Source organism: Xiphophorus maculatus, chromosome 9 (genome assembly GCF_002775205.1).
Source record: "Xiphophorus maculatus strain JP 163 A chromosome 9, X_maculatus-5.0-male, whole genome shotgun sequence".
Classification (NCBI taxonomy): domain Eukaryota; kingdom Metazoa; phylum Chordata; class Actinopteri; order Cyprinodontiformes; family Poeciliidae; genus Xiphophorus; species Xiphophorus maculatus.
In genome coordinates this window covers 2,252,261-2,278,814 of record NC_036451.1, presented here as the reverse complement: position 1 = coordinate 2,278,814, position 26,554 = coordinate 2,252,261, and the positions used below count along the sequence as shown (strand labels likewise).

The following is a 26,554-nucleotide window of genomic DNA, read 5'->3' as shown; positions in this document are numbered from 1 at the left end:
AGTAACTTTTCAGGAAGATATGGGAACTTATTTTAAGTTTAAAATTCCCCAATATTGGTGTAAAAATACTAAGTGAAATAATCTGCTAGTGAACTGGTACTTTTTTCACTAATATTAAGAAATTATTGACTTATTGACACAAAACAAGCTTTGGATTAAAATCCTAACCCAGTATGTTGGGCCAAAAACCATAAACCTAAAACTCAATCTCTTTGTGTTAAAGCAACCCAGGGTTTGATCCAGGTCTGCGTAGCAAAAACATGAATAAAGTTGCTTTTTAGAGTAAATAAACACAGAGACGCTGATAAACATCCTAAGTGATGCTTGATAAGGTGACAGTTCCAGAGTTCTGTTTTTTTTGGTTTGTGTAGATTAAATACTGTCTTCACTACTTAAAATTAAGATTTTTCTTTTATTTCTCTAACTCAATATTTTTAAGGAAAACTGTGCAAAAAGTGATAGAAGATGTTTGTAATTTCAACACTTTGTTTTCGTTGTAGCGTTAATTTTTCTGAACATAATGGCTGCTGAAAACCCATAAAATATATACTCTAAAAATAATCTTATTTTAGCATGGGAATGACAGGTAATCTGCATTTTAAGATGTATTTTGAAACCCCACTGGCACATTTATGGTAAATTTACAAACTTGAGGTTTGAACATGCGGATTACTTTTCCACAGTTATATCTTAAAGAATCCCTAAAAGGCAAAACTAAATATTTTTGGATTTTCATTTCAAAGTCTGACTTAATTTTCTTTTTTTGTGACCTTAGAAGTTATGTACAAGTAAAAAAGAAAATCAATATAATAGTATTTCAGTTTGTTTTTTCTCTTGTGGACCACAAAAAAGATTAAACTTTTTTTTTTTACAGTCTTTCTGACCATAAACAAACATTTTTCATGAATTTCAGTTAACAAATACAAATTTAAAATAGTACAGAGAAAAGAATGAAAACTTCAAACAAATTCTTAAACTCCTAAAATAAAATAACATTTTTTTTAAATAAACAAATAAATAAATAATGAGTTACTGTAAGCTTTTTCACTCACTCTTTGGTTACCTAGCAACAACCTGTTGATTAACTTGCGCAGCAGCAGTTTCATGTCTGGTTCACACAGTAGGATTTTAAAATTATCCACCCATGTTTGTGGTTAAAATAAGTTTGTTTTTCATTCTGTGGGTAGAAAATCCAGAAGTTTTGCTCAAGAGTAGCAAACTTTGTGATAAAAATTACTCAAGTAAAAAGTACAAAAATGCTCCTAAAAGTTAACTTTTTTCAAAAAAAGTTATTAAAGTATATGTAATTGAGTAAATGTAACTATAACGATATGATGGATAATTTGATCAGTTACTCAGCACTTGACTTCCCATTTTACCAAACACTGTTTTACTCTTCAGTAATTTCTTGGATGGCTACTTTTTATAATGAATAAAAATATGTTGAAGTAGTTCTACTCTGACTTGAGTACAATTTCTGGGTACTTTGCCCACCTCTGTATAACACACACACCGTTGGGAGCTACCTAAAGAGTTAAAGGTAGCGCTGCCTGCTGCTGAACTAAGGACTTTCTCTGACTGGAAGTCATAAATCCGCCAGCATCTCGGGAGCAGCGGTTGTGCTTTTGGCTCGGACCTGCCAAAGCCTCATAAACCCCCCTGCCTCTCCCTGCGTGCTCTAATTGACACAAGGTAGTCGGTGTAAGAGCATCCGTCCCTCTGCCCGGCTGCTGGCCAGCCTCTACACCCTGCTGCAGGCTCTGCTGCAGCGCGGCGCGGCGCGGCGCACGGGAGCGGAGCCGGAGAGGAGCAGCGGCGGACGGATCGGCTGCCTCCTGACAAGCGGAGTTACGCTCTTCAGCATCCTGGCGCTTCAGCATGTCTCCGAGGAGTCAAATTCTCGCTGGGATTATCGCGTTTGTCGCCTCAGCGCTGCTTGGATCACGCGGGACACATGGAGAAGGTGAGCGGCTCGTGCGCTTCTGGTGCTGCTCGTTATTCACGCAACTTTTTGGGTAATTTTAAGGCGGTTGGGAGGTAATTTATGTTACCAAAGTAGGATTTAAGTTCAGGTGGACGATATAAATGACTCGATACAAGATACAATAGAGCATTGAGTACATTCAATTACTACGGATGCTAAAAACAAACAAAATAAATTATATACAGTGTATAGGCTATGCTGTATATATGAGACCATTGAAAAAAATCCTGCATCTGCCTTTAAGGCAGTCATAAGATTGTGACTTTTTTTCTCAGAATTTTGACTTTGACCTTCTGAGATTAAAAGTCAGAACTTTTTAAATATTTTTAAAACTTGGATAGAAAATGTCCACTTACATTTTTGTATTTTTTTTATTGGCTCTAATCCTCTCCCGTACTTTCTGAATGTCCCTCTTTTAATGAAAAATTTCACATCTTGCAAATTTTGGCAGAAACAGATGTATCATGAATTTTAATCGCAGAATAACCAATTTTGTCTAATTCTTCAGATTAGAGACAGATCTAATCTGCAGCCTTAAGAGATGCTCTTCGGTCAGTGACCTGATTCTGAAAGTTTTAAAGCAAAAATAAAAGCAGTTTCTGTTTGAAACATTTCATGTTTTCTTCGACAGCAAGCGAGAGAGAGAGAAAGAAAAAGAGAGAGTCTGTCAGAGGAGATGAGTAAAGATTTAACAGGGGGATTCTTCTGCTGCTTCGCTCCAGTTTTATACTCTAATAAGCTTCCAGAAAATACCTTGTGAGTTGATTTTTGAGGACAGGGATTATTTTAAAGGAAACCACTTTATTTTCTCCATGGATCTTTACTCTGTTGAGTTTCTACATTCCTGTGATTTGTTTTGTTTTAACATGGGAGGTTTTGGACTCATAGTTTCAAGACTTGCACAGTTGGGATTACTCAGTGAAATCTAATGATTACTGTATCAAAATACTTTCAGAAGTGTTCAATCAGCTGGAGATGGATCTGAAATCGATTGTGGGAATCGATAGATGGATCCAGGAGGAGGACGGGGAAGAGAAGCATCGATAGGCTCTGTTATTTCTTAGCTTTATTGATTGTTTGGGAGAGATAACAGCTTTTAAAGGGGAAATATCATGGGCTGAAATTGATCTGCAGTGTTATCAAACAGGTAAATTAGGTTCCCTAAGTTATAATTTCCTCTGCAACTCAAACATGAAGACCATAACAAACAATTACAAACAATAACTGGTGGTTTTCACAGGATGTATTTACGTTTGCAGTCAGTTACAGCTTTTATTTATCTGTCTGTTGTAAAGATTAATCCTTAGAGGCAATAAAAGAGCTTGGAAATCAAATGATAGATAAAGCCACAAAAATGGTGGAAAGTTCCTTCAGTTTTACACTGAAAAAAATACTTTTTGGCCCCATTTTGTAAAGTTTACTACAAATTATAATGTTAGCACCTTTACTTTAAAATGGCATGGTAAATTTATTGTGTTACTTTGAATTAATTAGTAAATCTGTATCACACAAAAGTAGAGCAAGTAAATTTAATATGACATGCAAAGTAGAAGGAACTAAACTATTTTAATAAGTTATCAACTTAACGAATGCATGTAAGATTTAATTGTGTTGTAGAAGTGAACCAGACATTAATTCACAATGTCCAAAACACTGTAAATTTTAAGACTGTGTTTAATTGAAAAAGATAAATACTTGAAAACTTGATTTTGGTCAAGAGGGATTGCAATGTTGACATTAATTCAATAAATTATAACATAGTTACATTAAGCGCTTATAAAACACATTTTAATAATTAACTTAGTTGTTTTGAAGTATGTGGCAGTAGGGATTGGCTGGCAAGGTATCCCACAATGCATTGTGCTACCAGCCGCACCAACTACTTAAACCTCGTCTTAATTTGTCACAGAAAACTGTTTTAATCCATCTAAGGGTCAAAGCTTCATCTATTTTCTCAGTCAAAAAAATTGCGAGAAAAAAAAATCAGAAAGTTTGAGATTAATCTCAGAAATGTTCTGAAAAAACTTGAAAATGTCTGAGATCAAATTTTTGAAACTCAGAAATTTCCAAGTTTTCTAGAAAATGTCTGAGATTAATCTTAAAGTTTGTGGGTTTTGTTTTTTTTTAGAAAAATGTCAAGGTTTTGATCTCAGAAATGTCTGAGTTTTTTTCTAGAAAATTAATCTAAAAATTTCTGAGATTTTTGGCAGAAATTTACTCCTGTTTATGACCCAAAACAAGAAACTATTTTGTGCAAATATGCAACTAAAATTCACCTAAAAGTTTGTTAAAAACGCGTCTTATTACAAAGCAAAATTAAAATCTTTGTGATGTTCACTTCAAAAAGTCCAAGTGTAAAAACTTGCCTAGGTTTTTCTGCGTAAATGTCACTCTAGATTTTTTTTCAGTGTATTCTCTCTAGATCTGTGTAATACCTTTTAGTCACATCCACACTGACGCTTTTCCTCCTTGAGCTGCTCAATCATGTGGATTTGTAAATCTGAACCTGAACAAGCCTGTTGGGTAAATAATCCGTACTGCGTCTGTCTTGGGTCGTTGTAGCCTGCGCTGCGTCGCTGCAGCCTGCGCTGCGTCGCTGCAGCCTGCGCTGCGTCGTCGCAGCCTGCGCTGCGTCGCTAGACGTTTCACTGCCAGACCTTTTCTTCTTCAGACCTTGTGTGCATCACTGACATTTACAGACTTGTGAAGTCATTCTTTTTTTCATGCAGCTCTCCCATCAGACATACTGTACCTGCAACAGATGGCAATTATTTCCTCTATAAAACACCTGACATCATCTCCTCCCTTTCTGTTTACACCAGCAAGCTTCACTGGCCACTCTAGTCCAGATCTACTCTCTCAAATTGAGAAATATTTTCTCTTTTCCACAGAAGTGTTAAGGACCTGAAATGATTTATCGGATTAGTCATAATTAATCGATTATTGAAATAATCACTGACTAAGTTGGTGATCAATTAATCATTCTGTAGAGGACAAAAACAGCCATCCAACAAGTTTAGTTGGCCACTCTAGTCCAGATCTGCTCTCTCAAATTGACCAATCAACAAAAGTGTTGAGGGCTGAAATGATTAATTGTGATTAATTGATTATTGAAATAATAATTAACTAATTCATTGATCAATTAATCATTAACTGGAGCATACAGACTGAAAAAAGGCCATTCTTTAAGTTTAGTTGGCCATTCTAGACCAGATTTAGTCCCTGATCAAATGATTAATCACGATTAATCCAATTAATGAAATCATTTACTCATAATTGCACTGACTGAACAAACGGAAGTTGTGGTGTTTTTACATATTTGACCAAATTATTGGTATCCGAAGTGTAAAAAGTGAACAGTCCCTAGCAACAGTAACATCTATTCAGTGTTATCCTGTTAGAGCATTTAAACCCACTTATTTACCGTTTTATGGCTTTAAAACATGAAAATGTTTTTATTTTAATTTTATTTACAAACTTGTCCCAGAGTCGGTTCCCACCAGCTGATTGGACCCACTTGATGAGAAAAGTTTTGTCAGACGGACATTTAACTAACAGACCTTTGTATTTTTCTCTTACTGATTTGTGTCAGTATCGTTGCCCCCATGAAATCCAACGAGGTGATCATGATTTTCGTCATTCTTACATCTCCCTCCTCTGTTGTTTGGTTTTGTTTTTCTGCTTCCATCCCAACCTGCTTTCATGCGCAGCTAGACGTATACTTTGCTTACTCTAAAATAATATATTATTCCGCCTCCAGGTTGATTATTGCTCTGCAGATGCAGCAGGGTTACCTGGGTAATGCTCATGTGGATAAGGATGTGGGCTGGTTTTTTGATTGTTTAAGAATTTGCGACTGCATGGATAACTCTAAGCAGTTGTTGTTTTTTCCACTTGCACCCAGCCTGACAGAAAATAGGTGGATAAAAAAACATGCTGGGAGAGAAGTTGGTTTCAATTTGAGGTTATCTCCCCGCTTCATAACAACTCTGCCTCTCTAGGACTTATAATAGACTGCTGGTTTGCATAGAGAGACCATAAACCTGTGAATAAATTCTATTTAATTTGAATGGGAGAGACATTTTGCCTGAACCTTTTCTGTCCCTCGTGCTCCATCATCGGATGAACGACTTTTGGAGAGCAAATCAGAGGTCAGTGCATACTTGTGTGGTATAAATCAAGTTCACTTAATGTCATGTGTTCAGCAGAAGTTGAGTCATAAAAGGTTCCAATTAAATCAAGGTTGCATAAAGGTGGCAGCGGCTTGTGGTGCCATTCATGAGTCTGGATTTATTAATTCAGGGACAAATAATTTAGCGATAAAAGTGACAGAGAGCTGCCCGCCATCCGTCTGCCTCTGTGACCCGGGGGTATTTTGTGTTTGCAAAAGGCCGGCTCCGGTGTGGAAGTCCGCCTCTTTAAAAACCAGCTACTTATCTGTCTTTAGGTCAGATAAGTAGCTGTGAGCTCCAGTATCACTCACAATCTGCTAAAGTCACAGCAACAGTTTCTGAAACGGCAACATAGTAGAAATAAGCCTGTTGTAATTAATCAATTTATCGCATGCTGCATTAAAAAAAAGCACATTACTCTCCATTCTGATTATTCATACTTTTAATGCCACTTTTGTTTGCAGAAACTTCATAATCCATTTTATCTATGATTTTGATTGTGTGGTTTCTTTTTATTTTATTGTTTTAAAATTTCTTCCAGTTCCAGTGTGAACAAAATTAAAGTTCATTAATGTTTGAGAGGGAAAACTGCATCGTCATCAGTACATTACTGGAAAATGGTCCCAAAGCAGTAATATTACCGTTAATCACAAAAACTACTGCAGTAGTTTATTGCGACAGGCCTAGATGTACTTGCACTATAACAGTAATGTCATTGTGTTAGTTGAAAATTGTCTCAAAGCAATAATAATTATATCGTTTATGATATTAATTTTTGTAACAATTTATATAGTAAAATTTATCGTGATAGTCCTCCGTACTTGCATTATTATTATTTCCATTATTGTTATATTTATAGAAAATTGTCTCAAAATGACAATATTATCGTTTATTGCAATAATTTCTGCTGCAATTTATCATCCAGTACAATTTACCAGGCATTATTGTACTTGTGTTATTACACCAATAACAGCAATGATATTATCATTTAAAGCAATAATTTCTGGGTAAATTTATCGTCCAGCAAAGTTTATCGTGATATTCCTCTGTGTTTTTGCATTATTATTATTTCCATTATTGTTATATTTTATAGAAAATTGTCTCAAAATGACAATTTTATCATTTATTGCAATAATTTCTGCTGCATTTATCATCCAGTGAAAGTTATTGTGCCAGGCATAAGTGTTTGGCGTTATTACACCGTTATTAGTGGACAATGGTCTCAAAACAACAATATTATTTATCGCAATATTTTTTTGGGACAATTTATTGTTCAGTTTAATCTGTTATCGTGTCATCGTTGTGTAGCAACATGAGCTGTGTGAGAAAAATAATTTTCTTACAGAGCTGAAATGTAAAACATATTTGATTATTCTAAGAAGTTACATAAAAAACAATTATGAAGAAATAATGTTTTTAGTTAATCTAAGCTCAATTTATCAGCATGTTGTCCTTCAGTGGTTTTGCTAAAAACGTCTGATAATAAGGTGCTTTTCTCCTTCCCAGGGCTTTTTCATTTTGATGTTTAATACTTTTACTAAAATGTTGTTTTTATTCTAAATATACTTTGTCTTAAATGCACGCTGTAAAACCTAATTAGTCATCCTTACTTAAAAAAAATATATACAACCTCGTATTTATTGAATATATTAAGTAAATATTAAGTATAACTACGCAATAAAAGTTAAATCCACTTAATTTATTTGATTATAGTCAAATTTGTAATTCACTATGCACCCAAAGATTCACTGGACTTAGTTTAATTGAATGTTAGCAACGTCTCAACCAAATTCATGTCGAAATCACTCACCTTTTTCAAGTAAATACAAAGTAACGGTTTACAGTGTATTTTTTAACTGTGTATTTACTGTAAAAAAGTGAATAGATCAAGTCAAGTTTCATTTTTATAGTACATTTCAAAAACAAATTACGTTTTGTGAATCATCAAATATATTGATCAATGTTCCAGTTACTAGGAATCAAAAGGAACTCGGTGTTGCCGCAGTTTTGCAGTTTTCTAGAAGTTTGTTCCAGGTTTGTGGTCCGAGAAGCTGAATTCTGCTTCTTCATGTTTGGTTCTGTTTCTGTGGGGACAGATTTAACTAAATCAGTAACTGTTTTTACCTACAGAGATTAAAAGTTCAGCTAAAGTTCCTAAAAAGATTTTCCAAATCTTAGTAAAGGCAAACAAACTCAGTCTTGAGCTGCAAAGATTCATTAGTGTCTACAGCCGTAAATTAGCAACTTCTGCAATTTTATCACAGGTGACACACAGGATAAACAACCTATGCGCACACACACATTCACTCCCTAAAGGCAGCTCAGCGAGACCAATTAACCCGACCCACATGTGTCGGACTGGGAGGAAACCGCAGAACCTGCAGAGAATCCACACAGGCGCATGGAGAGGAGGCAAAGTTTTAATCAAACCCTGAACCTGCTGCTGCTGCTGCTGCTGCATGGTATCTAGGCCAATGCAAAGTCCTGGAAAGTTTAATTTTGTACAGAATACATCACACTTCAACTGGAAAATATTTAAAATATCCAAAATAAAACACAACAGGAATGGGAATAAAAACACAAACAACATAAGACATGGGTTCCTGCAGCCAGTAGAGGCGCTGCCATTTTGTTAGAAAAGAAAAAAAAGTTATTCATTTTTTCAATATTAAAAATAAAAATAAATCAATTAATATTATTAGTAGTTGCGATAATATTGTTGTTTTTCAAGTAATATAATCGTAACAGCGTAATGATGCAAGAACATATTCTCAAGGATCAAAAAAAACATTTAACACTGAAACTGGAAGATATTTTTAATATCCTGAATAAATAAACAAAACCACAGAAACGACAAATAAAATGAATCATGAAGTTTTTGTAAACAAAACAAAGGCTAGTTGAGACCAAAGAAACAGAGAAAAGATTTTTATCATCCAGTTTTGGGGAGAAACAGAGAAAAGAGAAAATCAAAAAATGATGCTAACGGAAATTATTGAGCTTGTTTTAATTTATCGTGCAATTTTTATGTAAAGTAATATATTTAGTTAAACTGTACAAGAACAAACAAGAAAATATGAAAACATGGTTTAATCTCCAAATTACTCCTACAAAAACCGTCTACCAGGCTGAACCTTTTGGTTTTTTTAATGTTTTTCTTTGTTTGGGTCTTAAAGGGTTAAACTGTTCATTGATTTCTATCGAACCTGCTGGATGGATGAATTCAAAATGTGTTGGTCTTCAATTCTCTATATAATGTCAGGCGCCAACATGAAGGCCAAATCAAACCTCTGATTTAAATATATTATGTTTTATCTTAGTTCAGCTTATTATCGATTTAGTTTAAAATATGGCAGCAATTACACGTTTTGCTGCCAGTCGTCTCTGATTGTAAAAGAAGGAATGTGATTGTCATATACTAATCTATTCTATTATTGATTCGAACTTGTTGTGAAAAATAAACAGAAAGGTCAGAGGTCGCTGTATGTCTTTGGGGGAGAGGAGGGTGAACAGAGGAGGACTCCTGGAGTTAATTGAAGAAGGAATAAAATATGAGCAGAAATGCAGAGGAGTTTGGCTCAGTGCCTCATCTGGGCATTTATTGCTGCTGCCTTTAAGTAATGCAGTGACACCATCAACTCCTTTCTTCATTTCACCCATCAGTGGATTTTTTCTATGTGTGTGTGTGTGTGTGTGTGTGTGTGTGTGTGTGTGTGTGACTCATTTGCTAAATTCACCTTATCTCACCTTCACTTGGCTGCAGCTCCAGGAGGAACAATAAGGTGCGTTTCAGCAGTAAACTTCAGTTCCTCTGCCATAGTTTTCTTTTCACTACGTTACGTTGCTTTAACGTGTTTTTTAACAAAATAAACAATTAGCTATTACTGAGTAGAGCTCCAGAGCCAAATGTTACTCTGTTCTCAAAACCTGGTAAACAGTGTTGAAACCTTTTTTAGTTAATTTGAATTACTACAGGTAACGAACGATTAACTACAGTTTAGTTTATTCTGATTCATACATCAACTTTTCCTCCATTTTGCCCATTTGTCTGTTTTGTGCACAATCATTTGCTAAACTTTCACCAATGATCATTTTGTGCTACTTGTTGAAAATGTGTTTTACTTTATCCAGCAAGAAATCGTTATTCATCCATCGGCAATCATTGGCAAAAAAACAAAAAAAAGCATTTCACATTGTAGCCTGGAAATTTTAGTTACTGAAATCAACAGCCAGAATTCTGAGGACAAACCTTGGAAATACGAGAAGAAAAAATCTAAATTTTGTGGAAAAAACATTGGAATTCAAGATTAGAGTCAAAATTCTTAGATTAAAATTATTATTCCTAGGAAAACAGTCGCATTTCAGAGTTTTATGTCAGAATTCTGAAAAATAATTAAAATTCTAAGATTAAAGTAAGAATTGTGAAATTAAATTCGGAGTTCTGAAAAAAAAATCAGAATTCTGAGGAAAAAAGTCAAAAATCTGAGAAAGTCTGAGAAAAGAGTCAGAATTTAAAGTCAGAATTCAGTTTGTCAGAATTCTGATGGGGAAAAAATCGAATTCTGTAATTAAAGTCAAAATTCTGAGATTACAGTCAAAATTGTGGAATTAGTATCAGAATTCTGAGATTAAAGTCAGATTTTTCTTCTTCCTGTGGCCCTGTAAGTTTCATGAAATGATTTTTCTTGATGCTAAATACTGATTTGTGTCTCTTCTGTCTTTTCTGGCGTGTGATTGGTCAGCAGAAGTTTGTGACAACCCTCTGGTGTCCAATCTGCCGCCGTCGTCCTTCAGGAGCTCCTCTCAGCTGTCAACCAGTCACGGACCGAGCTTCGCCAAAGTCAACAGAAGAGAAGGTGAGCGGTTTCTGAAACAGCTTGCAGTTAAAAACCAGCTGCAACGCTCTGCCAGACCCGGCTTTGGGAAAAGTTATTCGTCTCTACAGACTTTCAGCACTGATGTAATTCAGGAGAGGGCAGCCATACTAACACAAAATAAAACATTCTGCATTCAGACGCTTTATTAGGATAAATATCACAAGCTGTAGCTTTAATAAATTAAATTGTCAGACTTTCGGTGCCTTCCAAAAGTTTCTGCACCCCTTTAACTTTTCATCTGTCAATGTGTTTCATTGGAATCTAAATTAAACACATGTATGCAAAGCACAAAAATTAGAAATATGAATTCATCCCAGTGTGGAAAACAATTCTAGATCAGGTATCAATGACAATGTTCCCCATCCATAAGGGCGTATCTATGCAGCCTAACTTTATGTTTCATGTTCTGAGTGAAGTCGCACTTTATTATTTATTTTACATTATATTTATAATTCCTAACTGCAGTTTCTGAATCATTTGAAAGAAGGTTTGTTTCAGTTTATTTTTACTTATTTGGCCAATCAACCTGTTGTTTTTGTCACTTTCGGAGTTTTATTATAATTTGTTAAAATATATTTATTTCTGTGTTTTAAATAAGTAAATATTTTAAGTCAGTTTTGCACCATTTTTTTGTGCTGGATCGGTATCAACCGATACTAATCCTCAGATATTGGTATCGGTATCGTAAGTGAGGAAAGTGGATTAGTGCATCTGTAGTTAAAACAAAAATCTTTCTTGTTATAATTAGAAAAGTTCTAGTTTTACATCTAATTACCATCAGAAGCTTTATTATTTTACCAATTTTTTTTTTTTTTTTGTCTTAGTAATGGCAGTTAAATGCTTCCGTACAAAACAAATTTGCTTTCAACACTTTTTGCTGTGAAAAAATTTAGAAAACTTTTCTTCCACTTCACAGATGTGCAGAACTTTCTTTGTGTTGTTACATCGCAGTAATGGACACCATTTTTAAAATGTTCTCAGGGTATGAAGTCATTAATTAGACAATGTTCCCTTTAAACTCACAGACTTCAATCTCCATTGTAAACAACAACAACAACAAAAAATCAGATAAATTGATTTGCATTAATGTGACCCGACCTCTCGGGTGCATTTTAATGAAAAGCTGCATCATGCAGTTAACGTCACGGCTCACATAAACAGGGCGAAGTCGGTATTTTACGCTCAGTGGCTGCCTTTTTAATAAGTACACAGTCTGCTTTTGAAGAAAAATGTAAATACTTTTGTGTTTTACTCGAGTGGAAACACAATTTCTCTCTTTCTGCGTGAGAATGGTTGCCTCAGCTACCTGCAGTGTAAAACCATAAGGCACTTTATTTTATTAAATAAGCAGAATGAATCATACTGAGATTGTTACAAAATGTGGGAGAGAATATTTATATGAAGTACTGAAAAGGTAAAAAATAATAATAAAAACATGTATTTTCCTGTGAGTTTAATCTTTTTTAGTAGATAAGAATATAATGCTTATTTATTTAAAATGTTTCCGTTAAGAACATGTTTAAACTTTGAATAGGAATTAAGGTGGATGATGAAAAGTTTTTGTTTTTAACATAAAAAATATGCAAAGAAAAGAAGATTAAAAACAGGTAGATTTTTTTGATCAGTTACCAATATTTATTTGTCTTACAACTTCGAGTTCATTTGTGTCCAACTCGGCAGCTCAAAGTGCTTTACCTCATAGCTGTGAAACAATCAATAAAAATTACATTTTGTTAAGTGTGATCATCGAAATCATCAATACTTATCAAGTATGTTGATCAATGTTCCAGTTTTTTTAATCAAAAGCAGCTATAACCAGGTTGATTTAAAGGAACTCAGTGTTTCAGCTGTTTAGCTGTTTTTTTTTGGAAGTTTGTTCCAGATTTGTGGTTAATAGAAGCTGATTGCGGCGGCTTCTCCGTGTTTGGAAGACCTGAGGGGTCCTGAAGGTTGCTATGACAACAGCAGATCTTTAATTTAAACTGATTTACTCTAAGCCAATATATGTACTCTTTTATAAACAAAAGCATTTCGATCTGTGATGACACACTGGAGTTTCTCTCAGTACTTAATCCTGTTTTTATGTGAATCTGAAGTTTCGGGTCAGAGGTCATCACTACTGATCACAGATTTCAAACCGTGATCAGTAGTTTTTAGCTGTAATAACTGAAGAACTGATGTTTTTATTCTAACTACACGTAAACCCTCTTTTAAGTTTCCTTTTGTTATCAAGAATATCTTTTGAAACAAGTACCTTATTTTTCGGACTATAAGCCGTTACTTTTTCCCCAGGCTTTGAACCATGCAGCTTACAGCCTGGTGCGTCTTTTGTGTGGATTTTTCTTCAACCACCAGAGGGCTCTTTAGCAGGAAGTGAATCATTGAAAGTCAAAATTGGAAATCAAAGAAGAAAGTGCTAATTTTCATTTAGAACAAGCACATGCTAGCAGCAGGCACGGCAGAGAAATTTCTTCAAACTCATATGATGCAGCTTTTAATGTTGAGGCCATCGATCTGGCAGCACAGGAGGGACATAGAGCCGCTGCACGTAAACTCGGCGTGAACGAAACCCTGGTTTGGTTTTGGAGACGAAGGGCTGCATCCTTAATAAAGCCAGCAGATTTATTAGGATGCAGCCTCTACTGGGTCCTTATGGAAAACCGAGAGCGGCAGAAATACCAGCGGATTATATATGTACATTTCCAGGTTTTTTCTAAATATTTGTAGGTGCGGCTTATAGTATGGTGCGCTCCATAGTCTGGAAAATACAGTAATCATTCCTAATTTTACTTAAGTTTTAGTCACAAAGGGCTGAATTTCCTGTTTGCTTATTTTGTTTTTTCCACATTTGTGTGAGGATAATATGTAGAACTACAGAGATCTGTGCCACTTTGCAGTTTCTGTGGCTCGGCCGATTGTTGGGATCAATTTTAAAGAAGCAACCTTCAGGCCTGTGCAGCGCTCGGAGCAGAGTGTGGAAAAGCCAATGCACCTTGACTGACTCTGTGCTCTTCGCCTCAGATGTGCTCTGTTTTGTTGGCAGCAGTTGTGCGTTTTCCCAGCGGTGCAAACGGAGAGTGTGTGTGCCTTTTCCCAGGATGCTAAAAACAAAACATGAAAGACAAAGCTAAACTGCAGGCGCGCAGCCGGAGCGGTCGCTCCGAGGGACGGAGAGGCTGGCGTGCAGATTGATACTACGGCTGACTGTCGCTGCTAAACGTTCGTGTTGCACGGAGGAATTCATAGAAACTTTATTAGACTAGTACATCAAAAACGCCGTAGCGCTATCTCATCTCTGAAGGGAATAAAATTGAGTTGTGATTCATGAACAGCAGGGGGAAAAATCCAGCCTGAACTCTCTGCTGGATGCTGATGCGGGCTTTGTGAAGAGTTTGTTTGGCTGCTTCTTTAAGGAGGCCACTCTGCAACTTTCCCCATTTATGGAGCTCAGTTGCTGACAGTGGCTTAAAGGTGACCTATTGCTTCCTTGAACAGATTAGGATATGTCTATGGTCTACACAAAACATGTTCATTAGAGTTTTTCTACAAAATCATTTTTAGAAAATTTGATTTTGATATTTTGAGCTCCTCTCTGTCACTTTGAATCGAAATAGGCTTCTGGCCTCTCCCCCAAACGTAACATTTACACTCACATGTGAAAATGGCTGCAAACAGATGCCAATTATACAACTGTACATGTTTGAAAAGCAGAAGTGGAGCCTTCTGCACAACCAACAAGGATCTCAGAAATGCTCATGTTTTTTTCTAGAAAATTTCTGAGATTAATCTGAACATTTCTGAGTTTTTTGCCAGAAATTTACTCCTCCTTTTTGTTTTCTATCTGCGTTGTCACTGACATGCTGCCGTATAAATCTGGTAAAAGCTGAGAACTAAATCCTTATCTAGTTGACTTTTGACTAACAGCTGTTGATGACAAAACATGAACAAACTGCTAGATGTAAAGGAGCCAGCGAGGATGTTGGAGATCATGGACTGTCCTGGATGTGTGGTTTTGTCCCCATAAGTGGACGTGTCCTGGTTGGACAGCTCACACACTTTGGCCTTTAATCTCTTGCTGCAGCTCGCAGCGCCGCATCCCTCTGTGCATGTGCAGTTTGTGAAGCAGCTGCCTCGCATCTGTGAAGGTGAATAATTCATGCGTCTCGGGACCCAGACCCAGAACAGAGAGAGTCGGCTCCTTTAGCCGAGCCGAGGGCCCGAAGAGACGGATGAAGGCCGGAGTCAGAGATCAGCCGCAGCCCTCAAGCAGAAGGCTCTGGTTTAAAGACCAACCTGCTCTCATTATGCTAAGCAATTGTTTTGCCATGAGCAAGGAAAAGAAGAAACACACACAACCAGCAGAGAGTTTTCAGTCTTTTCAACGTTTTTGGGACTTTGTTAGACCCAAAATGTGTCTGTAGATGTTAAATATGTTTCCACAGACAGAGAAACAAACACACCTCCATGTGTTTTCTATAAAATACGTCAAATAGATGTAGAATAAAGCAGTAAATTAATTTAAATTAGCGTATTCTGAATTATTAAAGGTTACATAATGACTGGTGAAGTACACCAATGTCCATCCATCCATTTTCTGTTCACCCTTTGTCCCTAAAGGGGTGCCAGTGCCTATCTCCAGCTACATTCCGGGCGAGACTGTGGGAGGAAGCCGGAGTACCCAGAGAGAACCCACGCATGCACAGGGAGAACATGCAAACTCCATGCAGAAAGACCCCGGCCGGGAATCAAACCCAGGACCTTCTTGCTGCAAGGCAACAGTGCTATCAACTGCGCCACTGTGCAGCCCCGTACACCAATGTATTAGGACAATTTTAAAAAAGGAGTGAATTTCCACAAAAATCTCAGAAATTTTCTTTCTAAGAAAAAAGGTGAAATGTCTCACCGGAAAACTCGAGTCAGAAATTTTGAGATTGATCTCAGAAATTTTCCACAAAAAAAGAAGAAATTTTAGTTTATTCTCAAGAAACTTCTAGAGGAAAAACAGAAAATTCTGAGTTTGAAAAGTAAAAAAAAATTGCTAGAAAATACTTAAAATTTTGAATTTAATCTCAGAAATTCTCCTGACAGAAAATGGAAAATTTTTGAGTTTCTCTCAAAAACATTTTACTTTTGGAATTCAGAAATTTCCTAGTTTTTTTTCTAGGACATTTCTGAGAATAATCTAAAAAAAATTGTATTTGTTTTTTATTGCAAATTTACTTTTTGAAAGTAAAAGCCGGCGTCCTGCTTGTTGTAGTTCTCTCCCTGGTGGTGGAAACATCGTTTGATCCTGATGGGTTAAACCAGGGAGAGAACTAAACCGCCGCAGGACGCCGGCCCACCAGGACCGACTGATCTACACCGTAATGCGCCGCCCTCCAGCCCTGATGTATGACTCGGTCAAATTGTTTTTGTTTAGTTCGTTGCCTTATTGTTGCCTCATCAAATGTGCAGCAAACTTCACAAACTGTGTCTGCTAGTCTGAGGTTTGCTCTTTCTGAATTACACTTCACTGTAGGATGCACAGATAGCCGGTGGAGCAGGATTATTTACCCACAGCCTTCCGGATTTGTATCCCAGTGGAAAAACACAGAATGGTGTGTGAGGATACAAACACTTATCTGCAGGATTTGCAACTGAAAACCAAAGCACCTCGTGTTATTTAGTTTGTTTAACAGATTCTGAACCTGAGCAGCTTCCTGCTCAATTCTGGGAAGATGAAGAGCAGAAACTTTCAAAGAAAATACAACTTGTTGGATCATTTCCAGCTAAAAGACCAAAAGAGGTTGTCATCGTTAGCAGATTTGATGTCACAGGTTTTTCCCATAAATCAGTTTATTTCTTTAAAGAATGTTTTTATTATTATTTTATTATGAGGTTGGCGCCGCACGTCGGGTCACTTTGATCCCTTTAGATTTTGAGTTATTGGTCAGTCTGGCTGAAGATCATGGCTACTTCTAGAGTCTGGTCCTAGAGGGTCAGAAAGGTTAATAGATTATTACAGGTCCATCTTGGACCAGTTCAGAGGAACAAATTGTCTTGTTCCCTTCAATAAATCATCAAGCAGCAGCGTTTCACATCCGCAGCAGCAGAATGTTTTAGAAAAGCTTTTCTTCTATAAGACAAAACCTGACGACTGAATAAAAACAGAAAATCAGGTAATTTAAATCTATTTTTTGTGACTTTTTCACCTGAGATTTTTTTCCCCTTTTACTCTCAAAATTGCTGATAGTATGTGCCGTAACATAGTTTAATCATATTTATAGCCTAATCTTGTGTGCATTGGAGAGAAAACATGGAGATGACTTAATTCTGCCTCGTAGCTAAATGTTAATGACAACATTTAACATTTATAGGCAAATGTTAATGGTCGTTTTAACAAGTTAACTGGGCTGTTGTACCTTTAAACCAGTTTAATTATTCTGCAACAGGCTTCAAATACATGGAGTGATCACCAATCAATTTCTGGAAGCTCTAATTTAGATTTAAAAAGCGAGCGTAACATTAACATGGCCTCTAGGTTTAAATTACGAAGGCGATGTAAGCCGTAGAATCAGGTATTGATCTTGGTGTGATGTTTATGCTCCAGATTCTCCTCTTAATCACGTTTTCTGGTGAGATTACACAGAAATCCTCTTAATCCCAGGTAGTCAGACTCACCACAAATCTAATTATTCTGGTAAATATCACCTCATGTCTTCATGAAATCCAACTAACAACAATTTATCCAGGGTTTCTTTCAGTACTGCTTTAAAATTCCTCTGTGTGAATTCAGGGAAATAAAAATATCCTGTTTGGATAATCCCAGAGAAAATATCGTAACGTAAGATATCTATTTCTATGCCGCATTTTTAGTCAAAATAATGAAATAAATTGTTATAAATGCATATCAAAGGTTGATAAACATAAACATTGATAATATATTTTCACTCAATTTAGTGAATCACAGATGAAATCTAACTAAATATGTCAAAATAAAAACCATTATTAAATGTCAAATTTAACAACAAATTTTGCTGGATGATAAACTGTCCCAGAAATTATTGCAATTAACAATAATATTGCTGTTAGTTAATTAATTCTCAAATACGCTCTAATTTTGCAAGGAACATTTAACACTTTAACTGGAATAAAAATTTAAATAACCAAAAAATTAAAAACCCAAAACAGTAGATAAAATGGAAATAAAAACCACACAAATAAAATAAATTATAAAGTCTGTAAACAAAACTGCCTTTAAAGAAATATTAATCAAAATGGAAATTATTGAATTTCCATTCAATAATTAACAATTGTGTTGTTGAAACAAACTTCTCTGCGTTTTTTCTTCATAACCTCCATCTTCATCTGATTCCCATCATGCATCTCTGCCTGTGAAATTCCCAGAATGCTTAGCGTCTCTATGGGCCAGTCCTGATTTTATGCTGCTGCTGCAGTCGGAGGCTGAAGCAGCGTTCACCGTACCTGTTTCTTTAACAGACTTGCTTCTCTAGTCAATCAGTCAATCAAATTTTATTTGTATAGCACATTTCAGCAGCAAGGCATTTCAAAGTGCTTTACATCATTACAAACACAGAATCACAATGCAATATAGAATCAATAATCAAAACAAAGCATTAAGTCAAGTTCCATCAATAAATTTGTAATTGATTACATTTCAAATACAATCCTAAACAGGTGGGTTTTTAGTTGAGATTTAAAAGAAGTCAGTGTTTCAGCTGTTTTACAGTTTTCTGGAAGTTTGTTCCAAATTCGTGGTGCATAGATGCTGAAGGCTGCTTCTCCTCGTTTGGTTCTGGTTCTGGGGATGCAGAGCAGACCAGAACCGGAAGACCTGAGAGGTCTGGAAGGTTCATACAACAACAGCAGATCTTTAATGTATTGTGGTGCTAAGCCGTTCAGTGATTTATAAACTAACAACAGTATTTTAAAGTCTATCCTTTGAGCTACAGGGAGCCAGTGGAGGGACTTTAAAACTGGTGTTATGTGCTCTATCTTCCTGGTTTTAGTGAGAACGCCAGCAGCAGCATTCTGGATCAGCTGCAGCTGTTTGATTTGTTGGACAGACCTGTGAAGACGCTGTTGCAATAATCAATACGACTGAAGATGAACGCATGGATGAGTTTCTCTAGATCTGGCTGAGACATTAGTCCTTTAATCCTGGAAATGTTCTTCAGTTGATAGAAGGCCGACTTTGTAACTGTCTTTATGTGGCTCTGGAGGTTCAGGTCAGAGTCCATCACTACTCCCAGGTTTCGGGCTGATCGCTGGTTTTCAGTTGTCTTTATGGGTTTTCTGTCCTGCATGAAGTAACTTTACCACTCGGGTTGTAATCCTCTTTATTAGACTTCACATTCACATTACAGATACTTCCAAACCTTCTCAGTTTGTCTCTTTAGATTCAGCTGACTTTGGTTATATTTTTTTCTTTAGAATTTCCTAACCTGATGTATCATATTCACATTGTTCATGTGCATAAAATCCCAGAAATTTCAGTTTCAGAATTCAAAATTTGCTCGAAAATATTGGAAATTTTGAGATTAATCTCAGAAATATTCTAGAAAAAACAAGTAAATTCCTGAAATTGAAAAGTTGAAACTTTGCTAGAATTGTTTTTAATTTTAAGATGACTCTCAGAAATGTTCTAAAAAAAAAAAACTTAGATATTTTTGAGTACCAAATTTTCAACTCAAAAATGTGATACACACAAAAAAAAATTCTTTTTTGAAAATATCTCTGTGGAAATTTAGTCCTCCTATTTTTTAACTATCTACAATGGGTTAGGGTAAAAATTTTATTTGGCCTGATTTTATTTGTTGTTATTTATATGAATTATTGTCATTTTGGTCCTTAAATTACCTAAATTTCAAACTAACTATATTTTGGTCCATCTCATTATGTAATTTTAAAATATTGAATGATTGATAATTTGATCAGTTACTAAGTAAACTTTTTACCAAATATTTTTTATTCTTAAGTCATTTCTTGGTTAGCTACCTTTTACTTTTACTTCAGTAAACATATATTGAAGTAGTGCTACTCTTACTTGAGTTCTGTTTTTTAGTTCTTTACCCGCCTCTGCCTGTTAGAAAAAAAACCAACGTCTGAAACAAATTAAAGTAGTGTAAAAATATAGGCTAGATACTGAGGGTACACTAAGCTTTCCTATAATTAATTCAACCTGTCCTGTAAGTAAATATGTCACTGCAACTGATTCTGTGTGTATTTATGTGGGGTACCATGATGGCATTAAAGCAGTGTTATTTTGATGTTTCCTCCTGGCTCTTTGCTGGGACGCAGGCCAAGAACTGGTGGTGTTAGTGATGGATTATGACTTTTAATGGCAGCAGGTTTGGGAGTGTGGGAAAACAAACTTGTGTAAGTTTAGCTCCCAGTGCATCAGATGCTGTTTAGTGTCTTACATCAGTCCTTGAGTTACCCTGACCTGGAACATTTTCTCGCTGCTCAACAATTTTCCACTAAAATATACTTCTTGGGGGTCACATATATGGTGAATAAATTCACATTTTGCTCATTTTTACGCTTCCATTTGGGTTTCTACTGCTTCAAAACAAAAAGAACTAGCTCACTTGATAAAGAAAACCCATCCAGCTGTTTTTCAGCAGTAAGTTAATGTTTTCTGGTGTCTGCAAAATGAGAAGTTTCAAAGACCTTCCCCACTGCCCAACCCCTGTGGAGGCTATACCATTACCTAGTAATCCCAGTGGAATCCTCCCGTTACCTAGCAACCCCAGTGGAATTCCGCCCATTACCTAGCAACCCCAGTGGAATTCCGCCCATTACCTAGCAACCCCAGTGGAATTCTGACCGTTACCTAGCAACCCCAGTGGAATTCTGACCGTTACCTAGCAACCTAAACTGAACTGCAGCATATTTGGATTTAAAGTAAAAACAGTCCAAGTGCTTAAAGGAAACTGAAAGGGTGGGGACTATTCCCCAGGATACTTAGTGGCATGTTGTTGTGTCCTGCATTGTAGTGAGGTGGATGTGTATTACTTTGACATGCCTCTTGTATGTTTTAAGGCAAATATTTGTTTTAATGCATCCATCAGTTCGCAATGGTTGAGGAAAATCTATTTTCAAATTGCTTGAGTTGTGTTCCTGAGTGAAATATTTTATAAAATACCTAATGAGATATCTTCATAATTTAAATTCTTTAAACTTAAAATAAACAGTTATTTTAACTTGATAAATAGATAGATAAATCTTTATTGTCATTGTCACAAGGACAACGAAATTTAAAAGGTGCCATCAGTCAGTGCATATATCACAATTCACACACAATGTAAGAATGTAAGAATTAACAAATAACTGGTAAAAAACAAACAAACAAACAAAAAGCTAATAAATAAGAACAGCAGAGAGAGTGAGAGAAAATGTAGCCCATGTTCAGCTACATGAAGTCAGTTTTATTGCATATTGTGAAATAATGACTTGATTTAAATTACAGAATTAAATTAAAATAACTGACAATTGAACATTAACGAGCTATCAGAACTTAAAAACAATGATTAGACATCTCTTGTTGAATTTACTTTGCGAACATTAATGTCTGCGTTAAACTGCGTTAGAAAGTAATTTTCTTGCTGACTTTAATTTTATTTTCAAGGCAGTAGGTGAACTTTCATTTTCAATTTAAACCACCTTAAAATGCTTTACAGTGTAGTTTATTAAGGGTTGTTTTATTGTTTGTGTTGTTTTAACATCTATAGAATAAATAAATAAAACATCTACAATGCTTGTTTTTTGACCAAAAGCATGATTTTAATTGGGAAACTATTTATCTGTATGATGAGCTATAACCAATTAATTAATCTGTGCAGAAACAAGAATGCTTGAACCGGGTTATTTTTTTTTTTTTAACGTTTCCTAAAATGCATCAGAATAATGTTGAAATATTCAGATTACATAAGGTTAAAGTAAAAGTCAGTGACCTCATTCAGTTAAGTTAACTTCTAACTTCATCAGCTAGTAGTTAAAATCATTTATAATCTGTGGTGTTTTGATTTGTTTAAATCAAATTTCTCTGATATTTAGTAAAATGTTGCCACCTGCCTCTCTCAGTGCTAGCTTAGCTAGCTTAGCCTCTGTTCAGAGTCTTGATGTTAGTCGATTTGCTCATGTGTTGCCCATCAGGGCAATGTTGACGCTTTCCTTGTTTCTGTAGCCATGGGTTGATCCTCTTCTCTTTGTCACGCTCTCATCCTCTTCCTTTCTGCGTCTGTCGCCTCCAGTCCAGCTGTAATGAGTAAAGGTCGGCCTGTCTGCGCTCTTCACTTGAGCTGTCAGTGTCTGTGTCTTTTACTGAGCTACTTATTAGCTTTGACCTTTAAAAGATGCCATAATGAGCAGGAAAGAGAAGAAAAGAATCTGAGACAAAGCCTCGTCCATTGAAAAGCTCTTGTTTCGTGTTTTCAGCATGCTAAAATGTTTTTATTCAAAAGGAAAAAAGAAAACTGCTTGTATTTGTTTTTCATATTGACAAAAGTGATTGCTTTGCTTTGCATCTCAGAGTGATGAAAAATTATTTTCCAATGTGGATTTATTATGGAAATCAACCAAACCATGATCACAATTTGAAGTGAAAAGAGAAAAAAAGCTTTAAAAATCAAGTACATTTCTAGAGACACTGATATTCATAATGTGAACAAGAAATGTGAGTGAAGAGTCGACTGCACTGAACCCATTAAAAACCTCCTGGTTATTCCACCAGATGTTGATTTCTGAACTTTTCCTGAGTTAAAACATTGACATTCTTGTTTCTAAATGAACATAAACTTATTTTCTTTGCATTATTTGAGCTCTGAAAGTCCTGCATCTTTTTCATTATTTTGACCATTTCTCATTTTCTGCAAATAAATACTAAATCTTTGCTTGGACTTTCATAGACATGTTGTCAGTAGTTATATATAAAAAGTTACATATAAAAAGTAAAATCAGAGAAACTGATCATTTTTTATTTTTTTTCCAGAGCTGTATGCATATTTTTTTATTTGACCTCATTTACAAGAGAGACAACAAAACAAACAATTAAGAAACTTGTCTAATAAAATATGAGCTGAAAAGAAGAGCAAGTATCATAAGAAGATTTTTATTTTTGTCTTAAAAGAAAATAAACTTCACTACCTTTCATTGTACTCATAGTGGGGTTGTAACTAGTTACATTTACTCAATTACATTTACTTGAGTAATGTTTTATGGGGAAAAAAGTACTTTTGGGAGTATTTTTACTGTGCTGTACTTCTTACTTTTACTTGTGTAATTTTATCATGAAGTATTTCTACTCTTACCTGAGTAAAATTTCTGGATTTTCTGCCCACTGAATGAAAAACAAACATGTTTTAACCAAAAATTCACCAGACACACACATGTTATAGTTTCATACGTTTTTTATTTAAATAACCTATTTGGAAAACTTTCTTTTGCCTGTTTTATTATTTTTATTACTTAACTAAATTATTATCATTTTGGTCTTTAAAATACCAAAAATTTAGCTTAACTTTATATTTTGGTTCGTCTAATTATGTAATTTTTAGATACTAAATGACTGATAATTGGATCAGTTACTCAGTACTTGAGTAGACTTTTTTACCAAATACTTTCCTTTTTATGAATTTTCCTTGTCAACTATTTAATTTAATGTCAATACAGTCATATTCAATAAATGAGGGTGTGTATTTATATGCTAAACTACGTAAGTGATACTCTTGAGATTAAAACAATAAGCCGATTTGGTGCTTTATTCCAACAGAAACCATACCAGTGTATTCTCGTTTCACACTTCCTTAAGTTTTAATGGGATTTTTGCCAGCCAGCACTGCGAACACGGTGTGAACAAACCTCATACATAGCTGGATGCCCTCTCCAGCTGTTGCTCCAGCTGCTGTCAGGATGAACTGAGGCGCGTTTCCCTCCAGAGGCTCGACCGTGTTCTACTAATCACTGTGGAGAGGACAAATGTTGCAGCTCAGTGACTGCCGTCATATCGGCGTGGAAATGTGAATAGACACGATTTCCAGTTATTCTGAACCACATTGTGCTCAGTCCTGGTGGCTTGTGGATAAAATGTGGAGCTTTGTAAACAGCTTGGGTGGCTTCCCAGAATAAGAATACTGAGCTGAAGACGAGCGCAGCAAAATCTCAACACAGTGTGTGCTGCAGATTTTAAAGTCATTGAATTCAAACTCAATAAATATCTTTACTTCATGACTGAAACTGGATGAAAGAATCTGAACTGAATTGTTGTTTTTCTGTGTAACTTGTCCAGGAGCTGGAGGCTGGTCTCCTCTCTGGTCAGATAAGTACCAGTGGTTGGAGGTGGATCTGCAGAGACGAACCCAGATCACCGCCGTGGCCACGCAGGGCCGCTACGGCAGCTCTGATTGGCTGACGTCCTACCTGCTGATGTTCAGCGACACGGGACACAACTGGAGGCAACACCGGCAGGAAGACAGCTTGGGGGTAAAGTTTGTAACGACTCATGAATGAGCATTAAGGTCAGGATTCTGAGATTAAAGTTAGAATTCTGATTTAAATCTAGATAACTTTCTGTAACCACATGTGCAGCAATTCAATTAGTATTTGATTTGTAATTTGGGAAACTTTTAGGCGTCATTTCCTTTTAAAAAGAAAGGCAACACCACTCTTCAAACTAAAATTTTGATTTTAATTTCAGAATTTTGAAATCCAAAGTAAAAAAAAAAAGTCAGAATTCTGAAATTAAAATGAGAATTCTGACTTTGGATTTCAAAATTTTGAAATCAAAATCAGAATTTTGACTTTAACCTCAGAATTTTGAAATTCTTAGATTTTGATGTCAGAAATCTGAAATCAAAAGTCCAAATTTTGATTTTAATCACAAAATTCTGACTTTTTTAGAATGCTGTCTTTAATATACAAATTCTGAGAATTCTGACTTTTTATTTCAGAATCCTGAGATTCTAAAAAAATGTCAGAATTTTGATTTTTATCTCAGAATTTCTAAATCAAAAGTCAGAATTTTGAGGAATTCAGGTATAAAACTAATTATAGATTTTATTCTTCAGCCATGTCACCCATCCTTACTCTCGCTGTTCCACATTCAGCCTGGAATCCAGACTTCTACATAAATGAAATAAGTCACACTAAAACACCTTTTGAATTCTGAGTTGACAAAAGAAATTTGATATTTGGAAATAGTAACGCATGGTGAACCATACACATTCTCTAAATACTAACAGCAAACTGAGCCGTAAGGAAACCCACAGGTCGTGTGATCATATCTGGCTGCTGTCAGAGAATTTAACTTCTGCTTATTGGAGGTTGACACTAATGTAGGAAAACACTGCCTGCCACACAAAATGTCACAGGTTTAATTCCTGCGGCAGCAAAGGTGTCCGTTCCAAATCCGTCTTCCAGAGAGTTGCTGAATGAACCCTAACTAACACGTTCACTGAGAGTCCGTCTACATAACGGTGTCAGGATTGAGCTAAAAATATAAATCTGCAGCAAGCAGGGACAAAAGTATCATGTTGATTCCTCACTGAGTGCAACTGTTCATTTGTTTACAACCATAACGTACAGTTTCATAATATTTCGAGCTCAAAATGCTCGTCTCTAATGAGGAAACAACTTTAAAGGGGACATACCAGTGCAAAATTCACATTTTGCAAGTTTTTGTACTTCCATTTGAGTTTCTACTGCTTCTCAAAACGACCAAAATGCCTTAAAAAAGCCAACAGCCAACTGTTTTTTGGTGTCTGGAAAATGAGTCGTTTCAAAAACCTTCGGAATGTAATGTTACAAATCAGCTGTTACCTAGCAACCCCACCAAGGGTGCCTGTTACTTAGCAACTGAAGCCGAGTTCCAGCATGTTTGGTGAGCTGGTTTTACCGCTGTACAATGGCTGCTAGAAAAGACAAGCGGTTTGTTGTTGACTTACCATCAAGAAACCACTTGATGCATTCTTGTTGGTTGTGCAGGAGGCTCTACGTCTGCTTTTCAAAGATGTGCAGTTCTATAATTGCGCCTCCATTTTCAGGTATGAGTGTTAATGAGTTTGGGGGCGTGGCCAGGAGCAGCTTATTTAGGTTTAAAGTGACAGGGCACCCTAAAACGACTCATTCTGAAATGAGCTCAAAATACTCAAAATCTCTTTATCTAAGAAGGATTTTGTGCAAAGAATGTAATAAACATTTTGTGTATCTTTACCTGTTCAAGGAAGCATAATTAGTCACCTTTAAGAGTTAGAGAAGATAACTTTCTGTAAGTACGTGTGCAGCAGTTCGATTACTATTTGATTTGTTATTCGGGAAACTTCCAGGCATCCTTTTTTTCCTTTTAAGAAGAAAGGGAACACCCATCTTCAAACTATATCCTCCTGTGGAGCGACTTGTAATTCAGACTTGCAAAGAAGATTTTCACACCGTGTGAAGAACATAAACTCTCCCCAGGACACATCACCTGAAAAAAGGAAGGTATGACTTCTTCAGCGCTAAAACGAGTTGATTTGACACTCGGC

General features: G+C 35.9%; 1 protein-coding gene across 1 annotated transcript in view; it reads left to right on the top strand.

Moving 5' to 3' along the window:
- The first annotated feature begins 1,584 nt into the window (after positions 1–1,584).
- The window catches only part of LOC102228376 (contactin-associated protein-like 4), an 85,614-nt gene continuing 60,644 nt past the window's right edge, over positions 1,585–26,554 (top strand). The window contains exons 1-3 of the mRNA XM_023340179.1: positions 1,585–1,963; positions 10,902–11,012; positions 24,322–24,515. Of these exons, the coding sequence (XP_023195947.1) occupies positions 1,879–1,963; positions 10,902–11,012; positions 24,322–24,515 (390 nt within the window). The 5' untranslated portion in view covers positions 1,585–1,878. The remainder of the gene's footprint in view (positions 1,964–10,901; positions 11,013–24,321; positions 24,516–26,554) is intronic.